A 26,238-nucleotide genomic window follows, 5' to 3' on the forward strand; every position below is an offset into this window, starting at 1 on the left:
TACAGCAAAAAGTTTGGTTTCATTTATTCTTTCGTGTCAGTATTATTACTTACTTATTTTCTATAGATTATATATTATCTGCGAATCAAGTTTTGTTGTCGCTTGATGATAAATCGTCGCCATTTTAATAATTTCAATAGTTGCAATAGCGCACGTTATTTAAATATTCGAAACGCGTGACCGTCGGTTTTAGTTCCTGATTTAGTAATAGCAAGGCACCCTTGGTGAAATACTCCATTAGATTAAATGGTCATTCGAGCAAAGAAAGATTTATAAACAAGAATGCAGCTAAAAACAATAAAAGGGGACATTTGAATGTATCCCCCAAACTTATAAACTGTATAGTCCTCTTAAGCGGGGACTGCGAAAAGAAAAGGATATTTTGACAAGGCTCTTCTCGACAGCGATGATTTAGGGCTACGTTACACGCAGTGTTCACTTTTATACCGTTCTCCCTTGAGCCATCTACGCTGGATCACGCCACAGGCTTGGACACCTGGAGGAAAGCGTTCACTGCATCACAACTCACGTCGAGATCCAATCTGAAGGGTAACTTCCTTCTTCATACGCAACGCCTCCTTGAAGGAAGGAAGCTACCCTTCAGATTGAACCTTCTGAACCACAGAATTTCATATTTTGCTATATCAGGAATTATAACGAAGGAGTAAAGAGAATCCTCAGAGTTACTTTGGCTTTGATACCAACCAGGTATAGAGAAATCACGAAATCCATTTAACTCTTACTTATTTCGATAAAAGTTCTCATCCTTATCTCACATACTCGGGAGTTTAGTACTTCGTTATTTGCGTTTGTCTCTTCCTGCGGACTTCCATAAATTGTGGCGATGCCGCACTGTCGAAAAGACGCACGAGTCACCTTCGCGGCGGTTAATCCTAAATCTGGGGAAACCTGTTTAAGGTACGTGGGCGTCAAGAAAAGTGTCATTTTCGTTCCCCTAAGAAAAGAGGAAAACCGTATGCAGAATCCGTTGGACAGACGTAGAATGTGATCGCGTGTAAACAGTTAGCAAAATATAGCGTATATATGTACATAATCACAAAGCCGTTACTCAAAAGCCATTCTTCGTCTTTTTAACTCCTAAATTGCGCATAAAGTATATTTGTAATAATTAGCGAACGATAATTAATTCTTTCCTCGCGAAAAACTGAAAAATCTACTTTACCAACACGCAACCCAACCCGCATTCCCGCTAGAGTCGCTATAAAATTAGGACAGTTCGTGCCATCTAAGAGGCAACTAGAACATTATTAACCGGTACAAACGGAACAAACTTCTCAGTATATTTACATATGTACATGTATAGATATATATGTATATTAAAATATGTATATTGTTTAGAATTTACAAGTGTCCAAGTAATTATTAATTATTTGTGCGTATAAATGAATATAATATCTCAATCCTTTGACCGCTTAAAATTCTTGTATATTTTAATTGCTAATGGAAAGATTTACTGAAAATCGAAAATTCGGTAGTGACCTTTATACCTCTATTAACATAATGTTGACCTTTGCCTGTAATGAAAACCAGTCAGTTGATATATTTTTACAAAAATGTTTTTAAAGTAAATTTGCGGAACATTGTAATAATAGTTTCACGTTAATTTAATTTACAGCACATATTCGTGTGTCAACAAAGATATCCGTCAGTTATAGATATTCTTACTAATATTAATGTTAAATGACAATATATGTACGTGTTTGAAATGTTAAATACTCAATTATTTCGCTGCCATAAACATTTTTTCTATACTCGCTTTTAGTGTGTTATCATATTGCTCCTGACATTGACAGTTATGTTACTTCGAAAATGTTTTTTTGCCAGATTGTTCAATATATTCCGACTATAGATTAATTATATTCTATTGTGGATATTATCGTGAAATATGGATAACGTGACAGTGAGTAATGAATTTTATTTCCAATAAAAGCACATGTGTTTGTAAACCTTTATATATTATTATTTATCTTTTCTTTTTTAATTATGTTTATATCTAAATTTACAGTCAAATACGCTATATACATTTTTGTTTTATATGTTTTTGATAATACAAGCTTTGTATCCATATATACATGTATTACGCACTTGTATATTTAAGAATTAATAATTTTATACTGAAATGATTTTTGATGATATTTATGTAATAACATATTGATATATATTGTGTTATAATTCTAGGGAATAATACGTGCCATATATCGAGGATTTGTAGATAGCTTAAGGGGAGCTATTGTTTTATTTTATATGGACAAACATATTAATGAAAAATTACTTAAACAACCGTCTTCTAAAGAAATTCATAGAAAAGACATAACTGTTGCAACTCCTCCCCAAAAACATTTCACTCAGTTAAGGTATAGTTTAATTATAAAGTTATGCAAATTATACACATATACTTCAATTATAAAATACTAATATTATGTTATATATGATATGTTTTCAGAGAATCAAAAGTGTTGAAACGAACAATTCAGTGTTGTGCTTTAAATGGTGGTGTATTTTGGGCTAGCATATTAATCTTTGAATGTGGTTTACTCCCATTTCTTAAGTACTTATTGACCATTATATTTGGCCATTCACCGGGTATGGGTATGACTGTATGGTCTTGGATGAAACCATTCCTGTCATTAACTTTTGGCACTGTATGGGTACTACCACTATTTGTGCTCAGTAGGATAGTCAACAGTTTATGGTTTCAGGTATGAATTATTTGATCTCAGAACGAGAAGCTTTGGCCAGTAACCATTGAAGGTTAATATCACATGCTATATATTTGTAAACCATGTAGGATATAGCAGACAGCGCTTATAGGTATAGACAAGGGAGGCCATTACTTTTATCCAGTGTGAGCAAGCTTGTAGCAGACACGCTTTTCAGTATATTGGTTCAAGCATTATTTTTGGGTCAAGGAATGTTAGTATCTAGGATTCCGTTACCTCCTATAGGTGACATCCTTGCTCTTATACATATGTGCCTTTTATATGCTCTCTATGCTTTTGAATACAAATGGTTTAATATGGGTTGGGAGTTACACAGACGATTGAGTTTTATCGAGAGCAATTGGCCATATTTCGTGGGTTTTGGTCTGCCATTAGCAGTACTTACCCAACTGCCCAGTTCGTATGTAATAAGGTAATCAATCGTTTAAAACGTTTTGTCTTCCTTTTTATGTGGGAACTTTTAATGATTATTATTTATTTTAGTGGCTGTGTATTTTCTATACTATTCCCATTATTTATTGTAAGTGGAAATGAAGCAGTACCTGTGACTGGCGTATGGTACATATTTTAATGTTATTAAACCATGTACATGCATATAATAATAATACTTCATAATTTTAATTCTTTGTTTTAGTGATTGTCCATTAAGACTATTTTCGCCTGTAATTGCTATTGCAAATACATTTTTCAATAAAACGATTGGATCCACAAACAGGCGGTGACAGAAAAAGATATAATAAATTTCTGTGGGATAATAAATATGTAGCAATAAATTGTACCTTTTCAGGTTTTCACATAAGTTTTATTATTTTTTATAAGGCATATGCTTAATTAATTTTTTTGTGTTAACTCTTATGTTGTCTGTGGGATTGTGAATAAGGTTTATATTTTCTTAATTTTCTATAACATTGTAAACAAAATTAGCGATATGATCTATGTATTAATAGCGTTATTTGTAAATAGAAATACAGTCATAAACTATGTATGTAAATATGCAGAAACGAATTGCAGGAAGGAGTCTTTGTAAACGCATTATATTGAGTAAAATGTTCAAGACATATGTTAACAGTAAAGAATTTCTAAACTTGGTAACATTTAAAAAGTCATTATAGATGTTCCTTATTGTATTGCAAAGGATAAAAGTAACTTGCAATTTTATACATTTTTATTATTATTATTATTAAATGAAAAATATAATATGCTTGGGGTTAGGTTTATAAATAATTGTATAAAATTTGTAATACTGTTTATAAGTTACATAACTGGAAAAATATAAATACAGTTGCTCACACATTTGTACAACGAAAAATAATTTTTTTGTTAAACATTGATTGATACATATGTATAGTTATTTATTCATTCTTTATTCAAATTTGTAGAGATATGTTGCTTTATACAATACACAAACCTTGATAGATAATACTACAGTAATTTGTTTCTATATTACTATTTCTATTTCTTAAATCACAAAATACGTAATATTATTAATTTAATATTAATTATAATTGTAAAATATTTAAAATTAAAACTAAAGTTGATTTATTTAATCACATTCGCAAAATAGCAAAAATTATTTTTACGACAAAATCTGTTTACATTGACATGCAATTGAAATTTGTTTAAAATGACGTAGTTTTATAATAATACAATGTAATCAAAATTATAATATATCCATTCAATATTTACAAGATAACATTCTGCAAATAACAAATTATTTATTGTAATTTTATTTATATATTATTTTAATAAGATAAAAGTAAATTGTTTTGCATACTATACGTAGCATAATACATAGCACAAAATAATTTTTGAAATAAACGTTGCTAATTTTAACAGATTTTCTATCTTCTTTATATAAAAAATTAATATATGCATAATTTAAAAATTGATGTTCAATACCAATACATAAAGCAAAATAATATTTTTTCTGAAAATTAAAAATTCTTTTTATTAACAATATAAAAGTCACGAAAGAAGCTCTTGAAGAGCTAAAAGATCACTATCAGATGGTTCTTCTTTAATTCTGTACGAATTTGCTAAAGCATAATGCCTATGTAAAGCAGCAAATCCAAGTCCTGGATCTGTTTCTTCTTCCATTACTGGACTTGTTCCTCTTTCCATTGGTTGATTCTTGCTTACCTAAGATTTGATTATAATTTCATTTATACACAGTTTTAATCATATGTAAATAAAATATTTAATTACATACTTCGAAACGTTGTTGTTTATACATAGCCAATTTACGAGTTCCAGGTGTGCTTTGTATAAGATTTTGTATAGTAGGATGTGAAATTCCAAAAAAATCAGCACCTTTTGGTGCTATTGTACGAAGTGCAAGAGAAATTGCCATTAATAATTTGGAATGACACTCATCAGGAGTAGAGCCAACCAGAGGCTGATCTAGATCATTATCAGATACAATTTCAAATCTGCAAGTAATCCAAAACGTTGTATATTTATATACATAAAATTATATTAATTATTAGTGTCACTATATACCTTGGTTTTGGTCCACCATCTAATATCTTACATGTATATAAACTTTTTGTTCTTACATCCCTTAAATTAGCATATACCCTAGTACTGCAGTAACCTACTGGATAAATGAGATCCTCTGTATGATAAGCTATTCTGTCCGATACTACTTCTCCAAGGGAGTAGACAGTAAGATCACCTAAAGAAATAGGAAATATAGGTCTCCCATGGACATCCAATGGTATTAATTGGACAACTTTCCTCGCAGTTTTATTGTAACGTTTAGCCTTATTTTTTGTTTCTAAAACAAATAAAAGTTTTATATTACTTATTTTGTTGATTTGATATACGCACAATGTCTCAATTACTTGGAATTATATTACATTACATTTGGTGTAACTGAATTTAGAATACTTCCATACCTGAGCCATCAGTCGAAGCTCTTTTCTTTGCAGTTTTTTTAGGAGTAGAGCATTCTGGATTAAACGAACTAGGATTAATACTGTTTGATTGAGATCGAGCTATCATAGTAGAGGGATCTATATCTCCTTGTTGTTGACATAATTTACGTAAAAGAAACAGTCTCTCTTCTTTCACAAGCATAAGATTTTCTTGCATTTGTGCAACTTGATCACATAATGCTGCATTTTCCTGTAATTATACATTTATTCAAAACTTCTGTAGTAACCAAATTTTGTTATTGTTTTCTTTTACTCATATTTTGATTAAAACAACAATACATCATCGCGAAAGAAATATTATCATAGTAAATAATCTTACGAATACTGTATCCTTTATGATCCTTTTTAACCTTCGGTATTTCTTTTTGTATTTTAAATTTTGCTGTAATTCTGCATTTTTTTTAAATTCATTGTAATAGTTATCATAAGTTTGAGTCATTGTGAATTCATTACATTAGACACAAAATATCGAAAGAGGTTATGATGGAGTGATGTTTGTGATTACTTCTTATCGCATATATATTAGTTTATGTCTATAACTAAGATAATGCAAAAGTTTGTACAGTAAGTACATACAGAAATGAGTAGAAAGACATCGCTGATGTAATGTTTAAAAAATCAGCGAAAATATGCGTAGTAAAGGGCCTCTAGCGGTCAACAGTTGCACTATATACACATTTCTTCTCCGCTGCTCTTGGTGAAACTACACGACAAAATGGGAAATGTGCATTTGTACCGGTGATTAATGAAGGGTAAGGGCGAAAAAACGTAAAAATTTCTTCAAAGTGATGAAATATTAGAAATAAGTTTATTTTTTCTTGTCGATTACAGAAGCAACATTCTGAATACCACAAGCTACTGACAATAATGAACATCAACAGTAGCAGCGATATTTTCAGAAATGATTGACAAGACAAGACAATATAAAATAACATCATTTCTTGTAAAATAATTATATAAAATCTATTTAGAAAGAGTTCCTACAAATCAGATTGTAATTTTGTAATTTTACAATAATTTCATTCTGTCGTTTGATCAATAGAACTAAAATAACTTTTCCCATATTGCAATTAGAAATGACGATCAAAAGTTGTATTCACGGTGCGCGACGCGGTTTACTGCTCATTTTCGAATCTCCACTCGTCAGTACATAACTTTAAACGTTTGCTTTCAGGAGGTATTCTAGTCTAGAGGCATGAATTTCGGGCGGTTTTTGAAGCTCTGTACAAACGAAACAAAAAATATTTTTACTATCCATTTTTTTATCATGTGTTTATTAATACTTTAAGATTACATAAGAAATTAACTGAAAAAAACTCAAAATTCACAAAGTTATATACTGGCAAAGTGGGAGGTCCAAAAAAGGGTGTCCTGGCGTGCATGATTTCAACCCTTCTGGTCATCTGAAGCAAAAAAGCCGAACGGATTCTTAATTAGTATAGATGCAGCTATAGCACGAACCTTGGCAAAGTCAAAAAAATATTTTTTCACAAAATGGCGGCCGTTTGAAAAAAATTTTCCTTTTTGGCATGTTTTTTAGGCAATTCCGAATTTTTAAAAAATAGTAAAATTAAAAATTTTGATCTGAGCATAGTTGAGGCGATAGAGGAATGTATAAAGAACATTCACACTAAATTTCAAATAAATCGGTTCATTAGAACTTGAGATATCGTGCACGCCAACTCGAAAAAAGTAGTTTCGAGAAAAACGCGTTTAAAGTTTTGACAAGTTTAGACAAGTAAAGACAAGTTTACTCGGACAACGTCTACCGTCTACTGTTCATTTGTTCCGGTCGGACCGGAGCAGATGCCGCGTCACAAAAATGGCTGTAACTCATAAAATAATTGAAATTTTGAAAAATCCTTCAAGGGCATATTCTTGAATGTTTAAACTTTGGAAATATAAAAAAACATTTTTTCGATTTTGCCAAATTTGTTGGCTAGAAACCCCCTTCAGTCAACTTTGTACGGCCCGGCACGAACTCAGATTTCTCATCTCGCTGTGTATACGCATATTTCTCCCACCAAACCAAAGCACCGGAGAAGGAAATGTGCGTATAGTTCGATTCTTTGACCGCTAAGGGGCGATAATTCGTGGAGCATATTTTTGGCTGAGTTTGTAATTTCCCTATTTATCTTTGCTACTTACGTAATTTGGAAAATTTATAACATGAATTATTAAATGTAATAATAATACAATGGTATACTTTCATTTATTTAAAATGAGTTAGCAAAAATAATTTTGTATATTAAATTATAAAAACAGTTTTTATATTTTTATATTTACCAGAGAGGAAATGAGAGAGCTCACGCCCATTGTTCTAATTCTACACTACAGATGCTGCACCACGCGGCCAAGCACTGAAGTTCCACGCTAGATAATTATTTAGTTCTTCCATAAACGAGCTATACTTGCTGTGATTCCACGTTATAAGAGCCTATTTCATTATACGTTTCTAAGGAAAACTATTATATTTGATATAGACAAATATGAGAATAACAAAATCGCACAATAATTAAACTTAATTGTCTTAGAAAGAGAAATTAATTGTTTATTTTTTTTTAGAAAAGAAAAGAGAACCTTTCCTTTAAGACCATGATGGATCAATAGAATGGTCAGTAGAATTTTAGTGTATTCTTCATACACAATAACTTTGTAGCTTTAACATTAAATTTACTTTCCTAGCGATAATGTTTCCGTTATAATAAAACTTGAATTTCATTTTAATAGTAATCTCAGTAGTTGATAGGCTGCGAATAATATTTCTGACGTGATGTATGTGTTTTGCATGCGTATTCGTTTACAGAAACGGTAAAAGCAAAAGAACAAGTTATCTGCAGACAAGATTTGATGTCATGACTAATTTGTTCATTAGGATATTTATCTGTAAGACAATGCTAAGAGCGAGTTTAGGCTAGTCGTGTTTACAGCACGTTCTGATGATATAAAAATGCCGAACTTGCGTAGTTTCGCTTCGACGTTCGTCTACAATGACGATTGTACAAAGAATGCCCGAATATGCTAAGCATCGCACTTGCAAAACGTTGGGGATCATTAGCCTACGACGCCGCACGGCGGAAGGCCTAATTTATAGCACCGAGTGCGAACGCTTCCTCTTCCTACAGCTGAGGGTGACGAAGGTTAAAGGAATTTCCACTACTATAAACAACAGGCCTTTATTTGCAGCAACTGCAGTATGGGGGTAGCCTCAGTCGGTTGGTGGATGCCGTTAACGGAATCCGTCCGTGACTTGTTATACCGCTGCGTATGGTTCTTTGCCAACAAGCCTTGATAGCTCATTCGGCTCCCTTCTTCTTGTAAGTGTATTCTATGATCGTGATCCAGCTTCGTCCCAGCTGCAACCGCATTTCATTCTAAACTGATAACCGGGATCAGTATTGTTTTTTTTTTTTGGTTACGTTCCAGGATGGGCCGCACCCGTCCCGTACAACCAAACGCCTTGGCTGGTTGCGTCCCAGAACGGACTGCGTCCGTCCTACAACCGGCACAGCACTCTTGCTCGTTGCGCTCCGAGATAGATCGCGCCCGCCTTCCATAAGCGAGGACACACTAACGTTTTTCCCGGTGCGTCTCAACCGACGAACTGTGTTCGCCCTACAACCGGATACAACAATCATCCTCTGTGTTTCTGGAGCGGTCTTCCTTTTCCAAGGTTGCGGCTCAATCCGGCACCCATCCTGTTCGATGTATTCGCGATCTCTAAGTCTAATCCAGGAGCGGTTACTCCACGGCCACGCTATCCTCTCGTTAATCGCTTTTCTGTATACAGAAAGAAATAGATATACATACATAGATATTCATACGATTCCCATTTCCTTACTGTTTTGATAGTCTTCTGGAGGCTATCAATTCTTGTAAGAGAAGATTTCTATTCCGAGTCACCGTGATCATCGTACTGATCATTGTGGTCGCGATACCGGCTTGCCCCAGCAACAGTGGCTGCTATCGACTGGAATCGTCTTACTCCTTCTTGCCCGTTTTCTATATCGTTGTATTTCTTGTATTTCTACATCTTGTATTTCTGAAGTAGCTTTCGACCAGTTTCGATTCGTTAATCAACCGCATCAGCACCAGCTGTTCTACCATATGTAACCAAGCATTTTCTCATCCTTATTGTACCTGTGTGTACTGTTCCTTTTGGATCTTTCGGTCTTCCGGGGCGAGTTACGCAATATTCTTCCGCAGTGGAGCCCAATCCGATCTACTTCCTCTTGCACCCTATTTAACAATCTAAAATTCAATTTGGAATTCGACTTTCAGCCACGGTCAGTCCTCGAAGTCTATCAACGCTTGCTTTGGCGTGGTGGTGACGACGACATCTCCTATTGTACATTGTAGTCGATGTACTTTATATTTTCTTTTCCTCGAGACCTCAGTCCTGCGAGCCTCTATCTACAATGGTGGTTGCGAGAGCGTTAACGATTGTCTTATTGTACTATTGGTACAGTCCATTCGCCCTTGGGTTGATCGTTGGGTAAGGTTCTAAATTACAGAGTCCCCAAACTGTAAAACTCGTTCCCCGACCACTAATTATCCCAATTATCTCTTTCTGAGGTAAACCCTGAGGAAAATAAGTTTAATTATTGTGCGATTTTGTTACTCTCGTGTTTGCCTATATCGAACAGAATAGTTTTCCTTAGAACCGTACAATGAAATAGGCTTTTGTAACGTGAAACTACAGTGAGATATACCTCGTTTATGGTGGAACTAAATAGGTTATTTGTACGTGCTAACGTGGAACCAAACAGAGCAGATCCCTAATTTTATAGGTTCTTGTGTATATAGCTTCGGCACTTCTTCGTTAGAGGCAGCACTAGTTCGGAGACAAACGGAATTATAAGCGTGAACGCTGTCATTTTCTCTCTATATTTATATACATATATGGTTAAAAAACTACTGAACTTTCAAAACTCTTTAAATTCCATGTTTAAATATAATTTTTCTTTTTATCAATATCATTATCGCCAATATCGCATTTAATTGTTAGTTTTCTTATCTGTAACTGAATAAAAATTTTATGTTTTTAAACTTGTATTTTATTATTTTTAGCGCGTTAAAGTAATTTTAAAGTAAAATATTATTTTTTATATGTAATATTTTCTGATTAAAAAAGTTAGGCAAAGGTATTCCCCAAAGTTTGGGATCCATCATTTAGAAATAAAAAATGTCAAGAGTATTCGTTCAATAACATTTGTTCGTCCCTCGTATAAGCAAATCATAATCGAATTTAAGTACATTTTATAAAACAAAATCTTTTAGGAAGATTGGTTCTGAGACACGAAAGGGAAGAAAAAGATTTAAAGTTTATTTCGAAAATACGATTTATTAACCTGTCGAACGTAAATTCTGTAACGCGCGCTCGCACGCACAATGTTCTTTCTGTCATGTTCATCTCTAAGTACATTCTCACGCACGCGGTATACAAAATCTATATTGTTACTATACTTAAACATCGTGACGCGTAGCTTATCCATTTAGACGTACACTATCCTAGGGATCGTGTTTTTAAGTTACTATGACGATTACAGTAACTCAGTCCGTCGAAGAATTTCCTTCATGCAATTATACGCGAATTTGCCGTGAGACACGTGCTTGGGTACATCCAAGTTATCTCCCTCGCTCTCGATTCCTTTTTTTCCTGTATGTACTCTATTAATCTTTACTCGTGTTAACTCATTACCGATATTCGTTAGAAACGATTATCCTTTTTGATAAATTTACTGTACAAATGCATTTGTTGCTTTTTTGCGCTTTAGAGAGAGAACGGGAATCATCGTTTGAAGTAGTTTTAAGATTAAGAAGGAAAGAAATTACGTTCACTTTAATATTTGTCGCCATATCCTAATTTTTACGTATTTAACTCTAATTACTTTTATTTTATACTGTATTACGTCATATTATTTGAAAATTGAGTGAAACTTTAAACTAAATTAAAGTATTAATCTCAATAAAAGGAAAAAGCAATTACTTCATATTTTTTATACCTTTCTCTATTACGTTAGGGTACCTACTATATTTTTCATGAAATGAGATATAAAATCTAACTTCGATGATTCCCAGTCGATAGAATCAACGAACTCATTCTTAATCGCATCTGTAATCTCCTTTACTGATTACAGCATCAAACGATTACTAACCGACTAACGCGTCAGTTATTACTAATATACGAATCACAGTTGCGATCAACAACTAACTGTTCATCGATCTTTCTCAAAAAATGTATATTTGACGAAAGTTCAAAATACAGTAAGAGTGAGGGAGAAAAAAGTGTGTACTCGACTTCACTCAGGGCACGTAAATAAATATTATACATTAATATAATTGAAGGCTCAGCGACTCAAGGGAAAAGTGGCACAAGTTCGTTTTTCTCAAAACGAGATAAGAACGATATATGGGCATGTATTTATCTGGACAATTTTGTTTCGAGATTTTGTCTTTGTGGAGTAGTATGTATATTGCGTAATGTGTTGTAATATTCTTCTCAAATTCAAGATTTCGTCACTTGTATTACTTTTCCTTCGAGTTTTTCGATTAATTATCTGAACAACTGATACCACTTTGAATTGTATCCCAGAAATTTTCTCTTAATTTCCTATGATACTCGAAAGAAATAAAAAAAAAAGGAGAGAAAAGTGAAAACGAATGATTCTGCTTGGAGTTTGGATTTCATTTTTGTCGGCACAGTCCATGCATGGTTTACGTAAGTACAACGGAGATCACTGTATGGAACGAATTATAGTCCGATATACATATACATACATACATCTATACGGCAGAGAGCAGTTTTCATTCTTTTCCAGATTTAACTACGTACAAAAAATATCCTTATCAGTTACATACGCTTTATGTACACAATGTACCTACGTGTTTCCTCCGATGATTGTAATAGTATAAGTGCGTGTGCGTACTGTACAACCTGTAGCCTATTTAACATCCAAACGAGAAAGATCACAATTTATGTATGTTTTATCTTTTCTTTTGTTTTTACAGAGACACGATGTCGAGTATAAGATGACACATAGTCTCTTTATACAGTGTGCCGCAAAACGACTTCAATCGAAATAGTATTAGCTTTTGTGTCTCGAGGGTTTTTTTTTTAGAGTACATTAATGAATTTGTTGTCAGGTTTTCAAAATTTTCTATAAAATGATACGAAAGTTGTATTTTTCTTTTAAGCGTAATTCAAAAGTTATATGAAAGACTTTGACACTAACTTATAAATATTGCGAGAAGATTCATATTTCATTTTGACAGTGCGAAGTACATAGTATAATCAAATACATACAAAATATTTTTATATTGTACAAATTGTACAGAGCGCATGAACAGTATAAGTAAAATATACGTAATAAAAGAAAATACGGAAATATAGTACTATAATTAGTATAATTAGTACTAATTGAATCATTTAAACGCAATCGTTTACTTTTGCGACACACTGTATATAGACTTTTAATTTCATTTTATAGATTACACTTTTCTCTTCCGTCGTTATCTCAATGTACATTAACGAATTATATGGATCATTCCATCTAACTTTCTTCTATCTAACTGAACGATATGACAAAAACGTATATCTTCGACTCTTGTCGTTCATAAACGCCCCTTTGGCCTTCCTATTGGCGTGTTTCGTTCGAAAATATTGCGACTCTCGCATCTTTTCTTCGATCCCTTTGTACATATTTAGAAGTCTTATTCTCTGTATATATATAATGTTTTTTTATGTATTTTGCGCGTTCTTCTCATCGATGACAATTTATATTATTGGAAATATTTATTGTATCGTTTGAACATATCGCTTATATCTGTTCTATTATTAATACTAGGGAAATATAAATTAATTTTAAGCTATCCGTACAGTGCGATTCGAATAAATTTCCACGAATCTAAAACATACATGTATCACGTATCACAAACTTTTATTGCTGAATGTGAAAATCAATTAAAAGTATTTTTTCTTCTAAAAAATATTATTGTGATTTTACGTCAATTTTATAAAGGAGTTACACGAGCTAGTTTTAAATTTGAGAGTGATACAATAAATATTTGCAGTAGTATATTTTGGAATTACGTAGCTTTAATTATCGATTTCTCTCATCCTCTGTTTGGTTTCGTTAAGTAAAGGATTCAAAAGGGCGGATATACATTCTCGTCCTAGCGAAGAGCGAATTAGTTAGGCCGAACACAATGAACATTCATGAAGATAGTTATCAAAGTTGCTGTTACAGCTGGATTATGCTTGACTATGTACAAAATTTATACAATGTATAAAAATCGTTCTCGCGTGGCTCGATGGCTAGCACCACCATCATCTTTTTTTTTTCGTTTGACGTTCGTTCGCCTCTGTTTCGTTGCGATTAACGTTTTATTAACTGTTCCAGCACGATGACTACATACATTTGAAAAGGCATGAAACCATGAATGTGAGAATTTAAAGAAATATATATACATATCAAATTTGAATTATTAATTCATTCTCATCCCGAATTTAAAATGTTTTTCCGCGTAAAAGAGCTTTTTACAAGTGAAAGATTATTCGGTAGTCATTGATATTTAATTTTCAAAATATTTTTAGTATTATGTTGTCCGAAAAGTTTCTTTCGCTTTATGAGGAAATAATAGACGCACGACGTTTCTTGTTTTATATTTTGTTTTTATTTCGTCGAATTACGTACGATCCATTTTGTTCTGTTGAGATAAACACCGCGACATTTCACAGACTTGGTTTCACGTTTGTGTGAAGGTGCACTGTTGTAAATAACACGTTTACGAAAGAAAGACACTTTTCGGACAACGCAATATTTAATATTCGTGAATAGACAAATAACTGGAAGGTTGATGGGTGTAAAGGAATATTGACCGTTAAAATCAACGTTCTTTAAAATTAGATTTAGAACCACTAGTTATTATGTAAAAGGTGTCAAGTTTGGTAAAATATTCACAGTATCAAATGTGTTTAAGTATTTTTGTAAATTTTTCGAAGATTATGGACGACTGCTGGATAAGTTAATACGAACGATTCTCGTATCTCGTCGAATAGATTGAACGGATACTTCGATTCCAACCTTGAGCGTCCACCTTTTTGGACCGTTAAATTATCTTAACAATCCGCGTTTTAGTAATATTATTCAACATCACTTATTTGCATAATCAAGTACTTACACTTGAACATTCAGTTCATACAACGAAGGGGGATAATGATAACGATTAATGTAAAACTTCGTAGGAAATGCGTTCAGCCGAAATGTGACCACTAATTTCACTCGTTGTAGTATCTTTTTAACAAGTGCAGCGTAATGTCTGAGAGTCAAACATGTTGCAAAATTGTATCGGCGGTATCGTTGCTAACCAAGTCGACGGTTTATTCGAACGTAATTTTTGTAATGTAACTTTATCGTAAATACTTTTATAGAGAGATAGAACTGAGAAGTGTTTTGGAAACGACGACTGACAAGTAGATGGGAGTTCGAGGAATTGGTACGATGGACGGCAATAAAAGCAAAGAATAAAATTAAACCAACAAAATAAATACAATGTATTATTACTTCAACATACGCCACATGCTGATCTCCGGTATACCACAAGAAAAGGATAAATGGGAAAAGAAAAAAAAGAACATATTTAAGATCGACGATATTTACTTTTCCCTTATTTCGTCGATCGATCATGATAGTCGGAAAATACCATTGATGCGCTAACAATAAGAAGATACAGCGAAAGAAAAAGAAAACAGAGAAAGAACAAAAAAAAAATATATATATATATGCATATATACATATATATATATGTATACGTATGTATATATATAATATATAAATATAGGTATTGAAACAAAAATTAAACGGAAAACAAAGAAAAAAAATATGTAGAACTATTTTCTCTATAAACGCAAGCATTTTAAACATAACGATGGGTGACGCGGATGATCACGTTCAACAAGAACGATTATAGCGCACGTAAAATATACATTGATTATTTGTACATGTATCTCTATACGCACATACACGAAAGAAACACACGTAATGCCCAGGCGTGATATACATATGCATATATATCTATCTGTGTGTATGTATATATATATATATATATACACACGCACACATATGCATATATATACATATATAGGTTGTTTGTATTACACGCGCACACACACACACACATACGCACGATACACACGCGTGTAGAGCCTTTATAGTGCGCAGGGACAGAAAAAAGGATTTTGCTATTAGTCTGCGGTTTTAGCGGTGAAATTTGGTTTTTCTTTGATTTTATTCACGATCGTTTTCACCGTGGTGTTTCTTTCTTTCTTCTTTTTTTGTTTAATTTCAGGCGGTCGATCGAATTTCGTCGATCTTCCACGCGAAAGCATATTCGGTTCTGTCGTGATCGAGACCTCGAACGGCGATCATCCATTTCTTTTTGTTATTGAAAAATGTTGGTACGATAGCATTTTTTTCTTTTATCTTTAGAAACTTTTCGTATCACCTACGATACGAATGAAAGATTAAATTGTTATAGAATTTGCTCAATTTGAGATACAATTTCTATTTAACTATAAGGTCAAACTATGTTCTCTTATACATAATATTCTCTTTTGCTTTATTATGTATAAATATGAAATATCAATCGATCTTCAACACATGCAGTTTTCTTGCATGTTAATTTAATTTTGAACATCAAATTCACTTTTGAACGATCGTCTTTCGAGTCTGTTCATAGCACATATTAACGCGCTGCATTTTTTAAAAATTCGCACACATAAGAGCACCAAGGAAAACGAACGCGGTTAGACGCACAACTCTAAAATTATAAAATAAAAATAGTAATATTAATAGTAATAGTAGAGCAAAAAATTGAAAAAAGAAAACACGTTCTACGGAAGAGAAAAACAGCAAAATAAAGTACTATAATCTGTTAACATTGTAGGGATGAAATATATATACATATATCCGTTGAACATGATAACTGTTGCGAATTATGCATACATATCTGGCATTTAAAACGAAGAAAAAAAAGAAGATAATACATAATCGAGCAGTAATTAACCAATTGCAATGCTATTGACAGCAATGGTAGTTACGATAATGCGAAACGAAATAGGATCATACACTTTATTTTAAACTTATACACGAGCCACACAATAACCAAATTTACTGACTTTAGAGGTAATCATTTGGTTTTTAAAAAGTTAGACACTAATTGTATATTCTATTATTAAAATTAAGAATTTTTCAGAAGGTGGATCAGTTTGGTTCCTGAGTAGCTCGTATAAATTTATATATCTCTGATATTCACCGGACATGTTGAAATTCATTAAAAAAAATAAATCATACAAAATATACAAAAAACTGACATTAAAAAATAAATATGTAGATTTCTACAATCGACAAGTACGACGATTTATTAAGTACGTTTGACGAGTGATCCTTGTTCGTTTCATTTTCTTGCGAAGCTTTCGTAAAAATCGATCCAAAAGTTTTTTATTGCACCATGATCGAAGTAATTCGCTTAGCGTCACAATTTTCATCTAACAAACAGCTTCTACGAATAATAATAATAATAATAATAATAATAATAATAATAATAATAATAATAATAATAATAATAATAATAATAATAATAATAATAATAATAATAATAATAATAATAATAATAATAATAATAATAATAATAATAATAATAATAATAATACCATTCCTATAAATAATAATAACATATAAAAGTAATAATAATGATAAGAATAAAGTTTTACAATAACGATACCACCAAGAATCGTATCTATAGTAATAATTACGTCGCAATTAACATTAATAATTTACCAACAGAGTAATAGGGGTAAATTGTAATGATTCAACTAATAGTAACAATTGTAATAATAATGAGGACAACGATAATAATTGGTAAAGTGGGGTATAGCAATAATAATAAGTATAATCGTACTAATGGTGATCAACGTAGCAGCACTGTTTTTCCCGTCCTTTTTCTTTCATTTTTTGTTTAAAAACGAAATCAACATACGTGCTGAAGAGAATTTGGTAAATGAATGAAATATAAAAAAAAAAAGAAAGAAAAATATGATGCTATATTAATTCATAATGTTACTTCTGACTAGGCTCCATTTGTATTCACGTGTACAAAAAACTTAAGAAAACGTGTAACTCCACGTAAACAATTAGTTAATTGTTATATATTTATGTATATCGGCTGAACGTGCTTGTGTGTGAAAGAGGAAGAGTTAGTTGTTAACACGGTGCGTAAGTACATCGATTAATTAAAGAGACGTCTTTGGTAATTGGCACGGAATATGACGCAACGAACACCTACGTTACGATCAATATGAGATGATCCATCAAAAATCGTGCAAATACGGTCAAAATTATCGTACAAACGAGTAGGAGAATGACTCTTTATGACAAAATAAATTAAAAACGCAGAATAAAATATAATCAATGTTAAATTAACATGGAGCGACTGATAAGACACGAGTCTGGGGACGTTATTACGAATTTTCGATTTGATAACTTATGAAAGATGGCTCAATAGCTGACTTCGATGCCCCGAAATATTTCTAGGTTCAATTTGATGGAAAGGAACATGTGATCGTGAATCGCTGGAAGCATATCGTCTGAGACGACAGAGAAGCATATGGTTCTACGTATGTAATAACCGTAATGTTCGCCGAGATTATGGATGAACCAAGCTTTCGAAACGGTATTTGGATGGATTGATTTATACTGTATATGTATGTCAATGGATAGCGAATGAAATAGAAAAGACCGTGACGAGATGTGGTTTCATTATGGATTCGATCTCTAATTATTTTACATACTTCGAATAAATGTTGTTTTCATTTCCACTCTATTCTGTTTCCGATCTGTTTTTAATGAATCATCTTACATATTACTTTACTATTCTCTGCAAATATGCAAAAAGTAAATGTTCGTTGCTCCGTTCATTTGGTTTGACGCGTGCGTGTAAATCGTGCATTAGTGTCATCGGATGACGCTTAAATTATTATTATTATACTTAAAAGAGAATTTTCTAAGAAATCAGATTCTCTAATCGATTATAGCTATAAATTGAAAATTTCAACGGATCCTTTAAGAATAAAAGGATAGGGGAAATGACGAATGGACGATTCGTGGAAATGAGCAAAAGAAAGAGAGCCAGCCATGATCGCTTATGCACTTCAGCTGTTTTTCGTTCTTCGATGTATATAACGAATAGATTTTTTAAATCATATCCACAAGACAAATCCAGGCGATTTATCTATATTATTTATTATTCTCTGTGATTCTAATTATTCGTCAATCCTAGAATCCATCATTAACTTTTTCCTTCGTGCACAAGTCAATAAGTGATTCGATATAAAAAATAATTTGATTATACTTTCCAACGAAATTTGTCTTGTTGATACGGCTCAATTTATGAAATTCACGATCATTTCGTGTAAAACAAGCGATCGGATCTAGTTCAAGTCGAAGACGAAGCTTTTACTACATCGTTCTCTTCCCTTTACGATTTTCAATATTTTTGTCGTTTAGAGGGAGAGCTTGCGATGTTTCATTAGCGAGCCATGATTCATTTTTCTTGATATTCGAATAATACAGTGACACTGCGGATGTAGTGACGCTATGGAAAGTCTTCGTTGAACTGACAATAAGAAAAATTTAAGGAACACGCAGACTGGATTAGCTTTACCGTAAAAAATGTCAGCTATCATTTTTGGACTCTTCAAGATCCTGTTTCTCTCTTTTTCGTGCTTTTCTATGCAGGAATCGTATGCTTCTCTAGGTTTACAATGAAATTAAGTACCTTACAGTGACGCCGTTGAGTTAATCTTGCATCAGTAACGACGTAAGTGCTCTCGTATAGAAATTCTGAACCATTAAGGATCAATTAAAACTTTTAAATTCTTAACAGAATATATCCTGACCCGCATTCTACGTCGTTTTTAAAAACTTAAACACTATACAGACAAGAGACAAAGTTAACAATGTACAATGATTTCCTGTTACGTACTTCGTAAAATTATTTATATTTGTCGCATTTAACGTAACAAAAATAGTTACTGACTCAAGATTAATTCATATACAATCACATGACCTTCCAACATGTGATCACCATGTCAACGATCGTAAACCATTTTTCGAATGTTCCCAATTTTCTTCCGTTTTCTTCTCATTGTGTACTCACACGTACAATTTTTTCTTTTACCCGTCAGTACGTATTTTGTCTACAAACTCGAACATATGTACTGGAGATCATAATTAAAAACGTGAATCGTAAGTACCTCCTTGGTACGAGTGATGAAGAGGGGAGAGAAAGAAAGAAAGAAAGAAAGAAAGAAGGAAAATTAGAATGATCGCGTGCACGCTAGTGAAGTGTCACCTGATGAACAATTTCGTTTCTTTCGCGTTTCTTTCCTTTCTTATGATTTTCTTTCGCTTCAAAATCTTTGCATCACTAAGTTTCTCATACCACGCTTATTTCTATTATACATACATACGTTAAAAAGCGACCCTAGTCCAATCCTATATACGGTATAACGTTATCACAAAGTCATTAAAAAATGCTACTTATGTATTTCGTTTTTCCCTACACTTCGTTTTGTCTCCTCTGTTCCAGTTTTGTCTTTTTTTTGTTTTTGGTTCTTTTTTTGGTAATCTTTACACCATTATATTATTTTTAATTTACAACAGTAAATCGGACTCTGCCCATTTCGCTCGGACCACGGTATCTTTTTTATTGTTTCGTTCTAGCACATTTTGTTTGCATTCATCTCGTTCTACTATTCTTTTTTTCAATGGTTTTTCCCATTTCCTACATACGTTATTTTCTCTATTATTTATTCAGTTAGAGTCACTAGAGTCAGCACTATAGTCACCAGTGCGCGTTTTTATCTACATATAAACAGGCGCTTCGCGATGCTGACACCGATCCCGAAAGCGAGCCGATAAAATCGATTCTCAATCGAAGAGCGAACTCGGGCGCGGTAGTATTTTTCGTATTATACAATAAGGTATACAAGTTCCGTCTCACAGAACGAGCATTCTTGCTTTTGTCTCGTTTCCTGTTTTCCTTTTTTACTTTTTTAACGGCTAGTTAGTGATTGTACGCAAATATTTCTTACGCTAGAGGTCCACGGAGAATTCTTTGCGATCTAAAATTGATTCTTGCCTGTTTTCCTTCCATCACTCATTTATTTCGAATCGCTGGTAAATTAAGCGACTGAAAGATCGTGGTAACTATATCCTATTTTTTCTTTCTACAGTACCTTCGTATCAGCTTTAGATCGCATGGCTCGCGCGCGCGCATACGCACATTTTCGTACATACACATGCACAGATATATGGGTTGCATACATTTGCATATGCTATGTAATATATATATACACACACATACAGAGAAACAAAGAGATAAAGTAGCGTGTGTTACACTTCAGAGTTGTCGCCACGTACAAAGCGTTGCCGAACTATGACAGTATTATACAAAATAAAGAGTAGCGAAGCGGTGTTTCCATTGCAGTTTCGAACGAAACTAAAACGATATTAAGATGAAAGGTACGACCGATTTTTGACAATTCAAGAATCAATATCAAAACGATTAAGCGAGTCCTATTTAGTATGGAAAAAGAACCGACTAAATTTCTATCAGAACACGTATTTGGTTGAGCATGTCAAGTTATGGCCGCAATAGACTTTTTCGGGATAAAGGGATCTATGTGGCCACTGTTACTGCGTGCATCAGTTTACTGTGAATTTGTTTAATCCATTAAAACTCAAGCTCTTATTTGAACCTGCATTGTAAAATTGTAAAAATAACGGATAATATGTAATTGACTCGTTCAGTTAAATTGTTTTGGATTGCAACGTCAACTGGTGCAGTTTGACTACAGCTATCGTGGCAATGGTATCAAAACGTGCACCATCAAAACCCAAGGTATAGTTGGTACATTGGATTAAGGTAGAGTCTACCTATACAACTAAACCTTGTTGTAATATTTGTTAGAATCACTGTTATCCCTAACTACGTACAAGGTGGCGATATAGTAGGAGCAATGTTACTCTCTAGTGCGGTTGTTACATCGCCGAAAGATACATATGTTATGGCATTTGCTATAAGTAATTATAAACTGGTTTTGTGAAAAATATAATTAAATATATACACACATACAGAGAAACAGAAAGATAATGTAGCGGTGTGTTACAGCTTAGCCCAAGGAACATAAAAACATAGTGATCGATCGGTAGTGCTCCGGCTTCCGCTTAGCTACTCTTTACATGCTAGTTCGATTCTGAACGATGATATATCGTCGTTTCCCTGGTCTCTCTCGAATTTTTGTAACACGCGATCGAGCGTTTATTTTTCCCACGACGATTCCTCGTTTCCGTTTCCGCACCTCGACTAATTTCGCACCGACCTGGTCCAGAGTTTTTAAAAGCTGGCCGATGATCGTTGAGGACTCTTCTCTTTTTTTCTCTCTTTATATCAGTTTTTTTATTTATCACGGATCAGCGCGTTCACAGATTGTAACTCGCCACAATTGATAATCACTGTGCTGCCATTGTGCTGCTATTCCCGGTTAAATGTCGTACTGACCAAGCAGTGGTGACCGTAGATGGAAACGGTGCACGCATAGGTGGATGGATTCGTTGGAGGAGGTGTTGTTTTGCTTTTCTTCCAGGGTGGTCGTGTAGGGAAAAAGAGTAGGAAGCATCGTATGGTAATACAATGGTATATGTGTGGGAAGTAGAGCGGGCTGCCGCTTCTTGTAGAGGAGCGAGAGTGGACAGGTGTATACAGGTACCGACAGACACAGAATGACTGATCAAGAGGTTGACCAAGGAATCGTGACTGATCGACTAATCGATTGACTAATCGATTGACTGATCGATCGAACGATTGACCGATTCGACTGACTGAGACATGGCACGGCGACTCCGATCGAGAACACGGTCACAACGTCACAGGCCACCTGCTGGCACACAAACAAACACACGGACAGGTTAGTCACCACCACACACCAGATATGTAGGATATTACACCGCGTAAACGTGCACGGTGACGAACCAGCGCGACGTTCATTCAAACTTTCTTTTTAGAACCTGCGGAACTTTTCCCTTACGACTGTCCGCGTTTTGCTGGTTTCTGCTTTTCCCAACGATCCTGATAGGTTTGCCAACTTTCTCCTTTCGCGTTCTTTGCTTGATAATGTTGAAAAAAAGATAGCAAACATAAAATGAATATATAGAGACTAGCGAGTTCACCGAGGTAGATAGTAGCGCTTTGCAACCCACCAGAATTTGCTAATGTAAATCAGTCGAATAAAAACATCGTCGCAGGATCTTGTGGATATAACGTCACCGCGCAACGTGTACACAGGTAGTTTGTCGGTACATCGTTCCTATGTAGGAGCGACAAGGATCTATTCTGTTTAAATACTTTCTAATAAAAGAAATATACTAAGGATGTTAACGTTATCGTTTAATCAGTCTTAATGTTATTCGATTCTTGTTGCTTCTTTCATGTCATCGTGGTTCATCGACGCGCCGATTCTTTGCATAAGTAAGTAAATAAACAAATCGAACGATCGTTAGTAAAGACTTTATTATAGTAGAATACATATTTTAGGAAGAAGAAAATCGATGAACCACTGCTGGCAATAATGGTACCCGGCGTCCGACGACATCCCAGAAAAAAAGAACACACGGCGATGTTAGTACTAACAACTAAAGAAGCGTCATAGCGTAAATTAACCATCAAACTTCGATATACGAGTATTATTGTCACGATAGAACGTTCCAAGTTCTCTGTACCCTGTACAATAAAAAAAAAAAAAAGAAAAAAGAAAGAATGACGACAACAACGGGGGACTGATCATCGCGATTACAACTGTAAAATATAGTGGCGTAATCAGAAAATTAAATTAGTAAGGTAGATCGTGGCGATTGTTTTCATTGGTACCTTATGTCGGATAACGAACAAATAATTATCGGCGAAGTTACTGGAAGCATATATGTGTGTGTGTGTGTGCGTGCGTGTGTGTGTATATACATGTGTATATGTAGCTGTAGAAGTATATAAATATAATGCATATGTAACGATTAAAAAAGGAACGATAGAAGCAGACCTTTTAAAAATAGTAAGACAAACAAGTAAAAATAAGATCAACAACAACAAAAGTTTAGTTAAACGTACGAAACTAAAACGTTGCGTGAGAGAAAAAAACTTAAAGCGAACTACTTGTACTCTGATATTCTGAGGAGAAGCTACATGGTGAATTTGGTTAGTGAAACTTCACGTTTACGTAATTTCCACTTTGTGCACAAAAGTTAGCACAGAAAGCTTGATTGGCAGCCGTTTGCAACGAAATGAACTTTTGATTACACCACTGGCGCGAATTAAGAGGGCTGGTGGGGCGGTAAAGGGCTAGAATGGGCAGGCTTGCATCTTCGAATATGTACGTATATCGAGCAATGGTATTTAAGAATACTTTTAGGTCTCGTTTTGATGCGGCACGATTAAGTATCATTGTTCTGCTGCGATTCGTATTTTCCTGAAATACCGTACAGCAAGAAATATACATACAATTTTGAAAGGTCCTATTAATGAAAAATGTTCTGAATAAATCCTAGAAACTACTAAATACAGTTTCGAAACAGACAAAAGATTATTTATTTTATAGCTTTCTGGGATTTTTCATTTGGAATATATCACGTATATAATATATTCTATGAACTAAAATTATTTGCATACAAACACAACGTCTCTTACACGATCACAAAGGATACGTAAATTATACGTATTACAAAAAAGCTCTCAACGATCTACATGCTAATTGAACATGTATATACTACAATGTCTTTTCTAGTTATGCTTCGGAAAGCGTTGTAAGAGAAAGAAACAAAATTTAAATAGAAAAAAAGAGATAGAGAAAGAAGACATACACAATAGTTATTCGTTGTATCTCATCACCGGCAAAAAAAAAAGCAGGAACCGAAATATTCGATGAGTTACCACTGCGTTCAACAAGAACAAAACTTCTTTATCACTTGTAAGCGCCATTGAATCCTATCCATAATACGAGATATTGATTTCGAAGAATGTTACGGTCGATAAAAATCACGTATATCATGGGAAATACAGATACACAGCAGTCAAACGAAGAAAAATAGATATAATCATCTCGATATAAGAATAATCAAAATATGCATGTTGATAATATGGACGGACTGTCATGTGGAGAGATTTGAACTCTAGAGAAAACTAGTTCTCATTTGGAGCTACTCCAATCATTTACAAGAACAAAATATACAGATATCTATATGTGTATCTATAGAACGTTCTTCCTAATTATATATTCTTCGGAACACAGTTATGATGATATAGTAAGTCTTTAATTTTATCACAGTCTCGTAAATTCCTCTTTATGGCGTCTAAAAGCAAAGAAGACTATTAAGGATTTTTCTTTGACCTTCATAAAAATTACTGCTTGACTAGAGATTTTTTGCTAGCGATATCTGCTGGACACTTTGGTCGATTGAAAATACCTAGTCCTATCTATCTACCTACCTACCTATTTATCAATTTATCTATCTATCTATCTATCTATCTATCTATCTACCTATCTATCTACCTATCTATCTATCTATCTATCCATCTATCTATTTAATTATCTATCTGTTATCTATCCAGACCGAGAAACATTCCCGATCGATGATCGACGTCGCGAGATTTGTGGAATGTGTCAATAGTGGTTTCTTTTTTTTGGTTTTTGATTAAGGACACCAAGGTCGTTGATTCCGAGCCGTGGTATCCGAGAAGTCCTTGGTATCTACCTACAAACGGTGGACGACGTCGGCTAGTAGGGTTTCGATGCGTCCTTGGATCGTTTAAGTTGGACCTTCAGCCGTTTCATGCCGATTTGGAAGCCATTCATCGCTTGGATCGCTGCTTGCGCGCTTGCCGCATTGTCGTACGACACGAAGCCTGTAAATTATTTTTCATTGTTTTGGAATATATTACTTAAGTATGAATTCTGTAATTTTCCTCATTTTATAGAAACATTAGTGCGTTACTATTACTTTTTATGATTTTTCTTAAATATTACTTATCGGCTAGAACTTTACATATTTAATTGGGTCATTAGTTAATCATTAGTTTATATATCTTAACAGAAACGAATGGTCTATCGCTGGGTCAGTGGGTGGAGAAGAGGGGGCAGTAATAACATTTATGTATAAGTAAAGTATATACAAATTGACGAAATAAACAATAGTATGTATATACGTTTAACGAGGAACGATGCAAGAGTATAACGTATCTTACCAAAACACTTGCTCAGTTGCGTTTGCTTATCGATGAAGACTTTTGCCGAGATGACGTTTCCAAATGGCAGAAATGTTGAAACCAAGTCAGTATCGCTGAACTCCTGCGGTAGATGATAGATAAACAGATTGCATCCTTCAGGACCCTCTATCTGCTTGTCCGTGCTGGTGAATTTTGCCTTTTGGGCCGCAGCCGCAGCTGCGGCTGCC

The 26,238-nt window shown here is 33.8% G+C and overlaps 4 protein-coding genes and 1 long non-coding RNA gene across 7 annotated transcripts in view; 2 read left to right on the forward strand and 3 right to left on the reverse strand.

Annotated features, from left to right (window-relative positions):
- Window positions 1-1,382: 1,382 nt before the first annotated feature.
- Window positions 1,383-3,948, forward strand: LOC100743474 (etoposide-induced protein 2.4). The gene is made up of 6 exons (XM_033322098.1): window positions 1,383-1,921; window positions 2,200-2,375; window positions 2,465-2,720; window positions 2,810-3,153; window positions 3,225-3,299; window positions 3,376-3,948. The coding sequence occupies exons 1-6, from the start codon at window positions 1,907-1,909 to the stop codon at window positions 3,461-3,463; spliced, it is 954 nt and encodes a 317-aa protein (XP_033177989.1). The 5' UTR covers window positions 1,383-1,906; the 3' UTR covers window positions 3,464-3,948.
- A 669-nt stretch (window positions 3,949-4,617) lies between these two features.
- Window positions 4,618-8,378, reverse strand: LOC105681088 (transforming growth factor beta regulator 1). Of its 3 annotated transcripts, none has more exons than XM_012388573.3 (5): window positions 7,964-8,378; window positions 5,639-5,867; window positions 5,241-5,517; window positions 4,951-5,170; window positions 4,618-4,880 (listed from the first exon to the last, which is right to left on the reverse strand). In XM_012388573.3, exons 1-5 carry the CDS (start codon window positions 7,991-7,993, stop codon window positions 4,707-4,709), a joined length of 930 nt encoding a protein of 309 aa, XP_012243996.1. In that variant the 5' UTR covers window positions 7,994-8,378; the 3' UTR covers window positions 4,618-4,706. The 3 variants fall into 3 exon arrangements, with proteins under 3 accessions (XP_012243996.1, XP_033177988.1, XP_012243995.1); XM_033322097.1 differs by lacking the exon at window positions 7,964-8,378 and adding an exon at window positions 6,254-6,344; XM_012388572.3 differs by lacking the exon at window positions 7,964-8,378 and adding an exon at window positions 5,997-6,247.
- On the forward strand, window positions 6,321-7,800 carry LOC112213257. The gene is made up of 3 exons (XR_002947155.2): window positions 6,321-6,429; window positions 6,509-6,778; window positions 7,634-7,800. It is a non-coding gene; the product is annotated as an uncharacterized LOC112213257 (long non-coding RNA).
- A 459-nt stretch (window positions 8,379-8,837) lies between the features above and the next one.
- On the reverse strand, window positions 8,838-10,053 carry LOC117151964. The gene is made up of 2 exons (XM_033322099.1): window positions 9,519-10,053; window positions 8,838-9,457 (listed from the first exon to the last, which is right to left on the reverse strand). The coding sequence occupies exons 1-2, from the start codon at window positions 9,599-9,601 to the stop codon at window positions 9,070-9,072; spliced, it is 471 nt and encodes a 156-aa protein (XP_033177990.1). The 5' UTR covers window positions 9,602-10,053; the 3' UTR covers window positions 8,838-9,069.
- An 8,478-nt stretch (window positions 10,054-18,531) lies between these two features.
- LOC100744069 (CUGBP Elav-like family member 2) overlaps window positions 18,532-26,238 on the reverse strand; it is a 300,281-nt gene continuing 292,574 nt past the window's right edge. The window contains 3 exon segments of the mRNA XM_033322123.1: window positions 18,532-22,679; window positions 25,540-25,690; window positions 26,030-26,237. Coding sequence (XP_033178014.1) covers window positions 25,563-25,690; window positions 26,030-26,237 — 336 coding nt within the window. The 3' untranslated portion in view covers window positions 18,532-22,679; window positions 25,540-25,562.

Source organism: Bombus impatiens, unplaced genomic scaffold (assembly GCF_000188095.3).
Source record: "Bombus impatiens unplaced genomic scaffold, BIMP_2.2 scf_0551, whole genome shotgun sequence".
Lineage (NCBI taxonomy): Eukaryota > Metazoa > Arthropoda > Insecta > Hymenoptera > Apidae > Bombus > Bombus impatiens.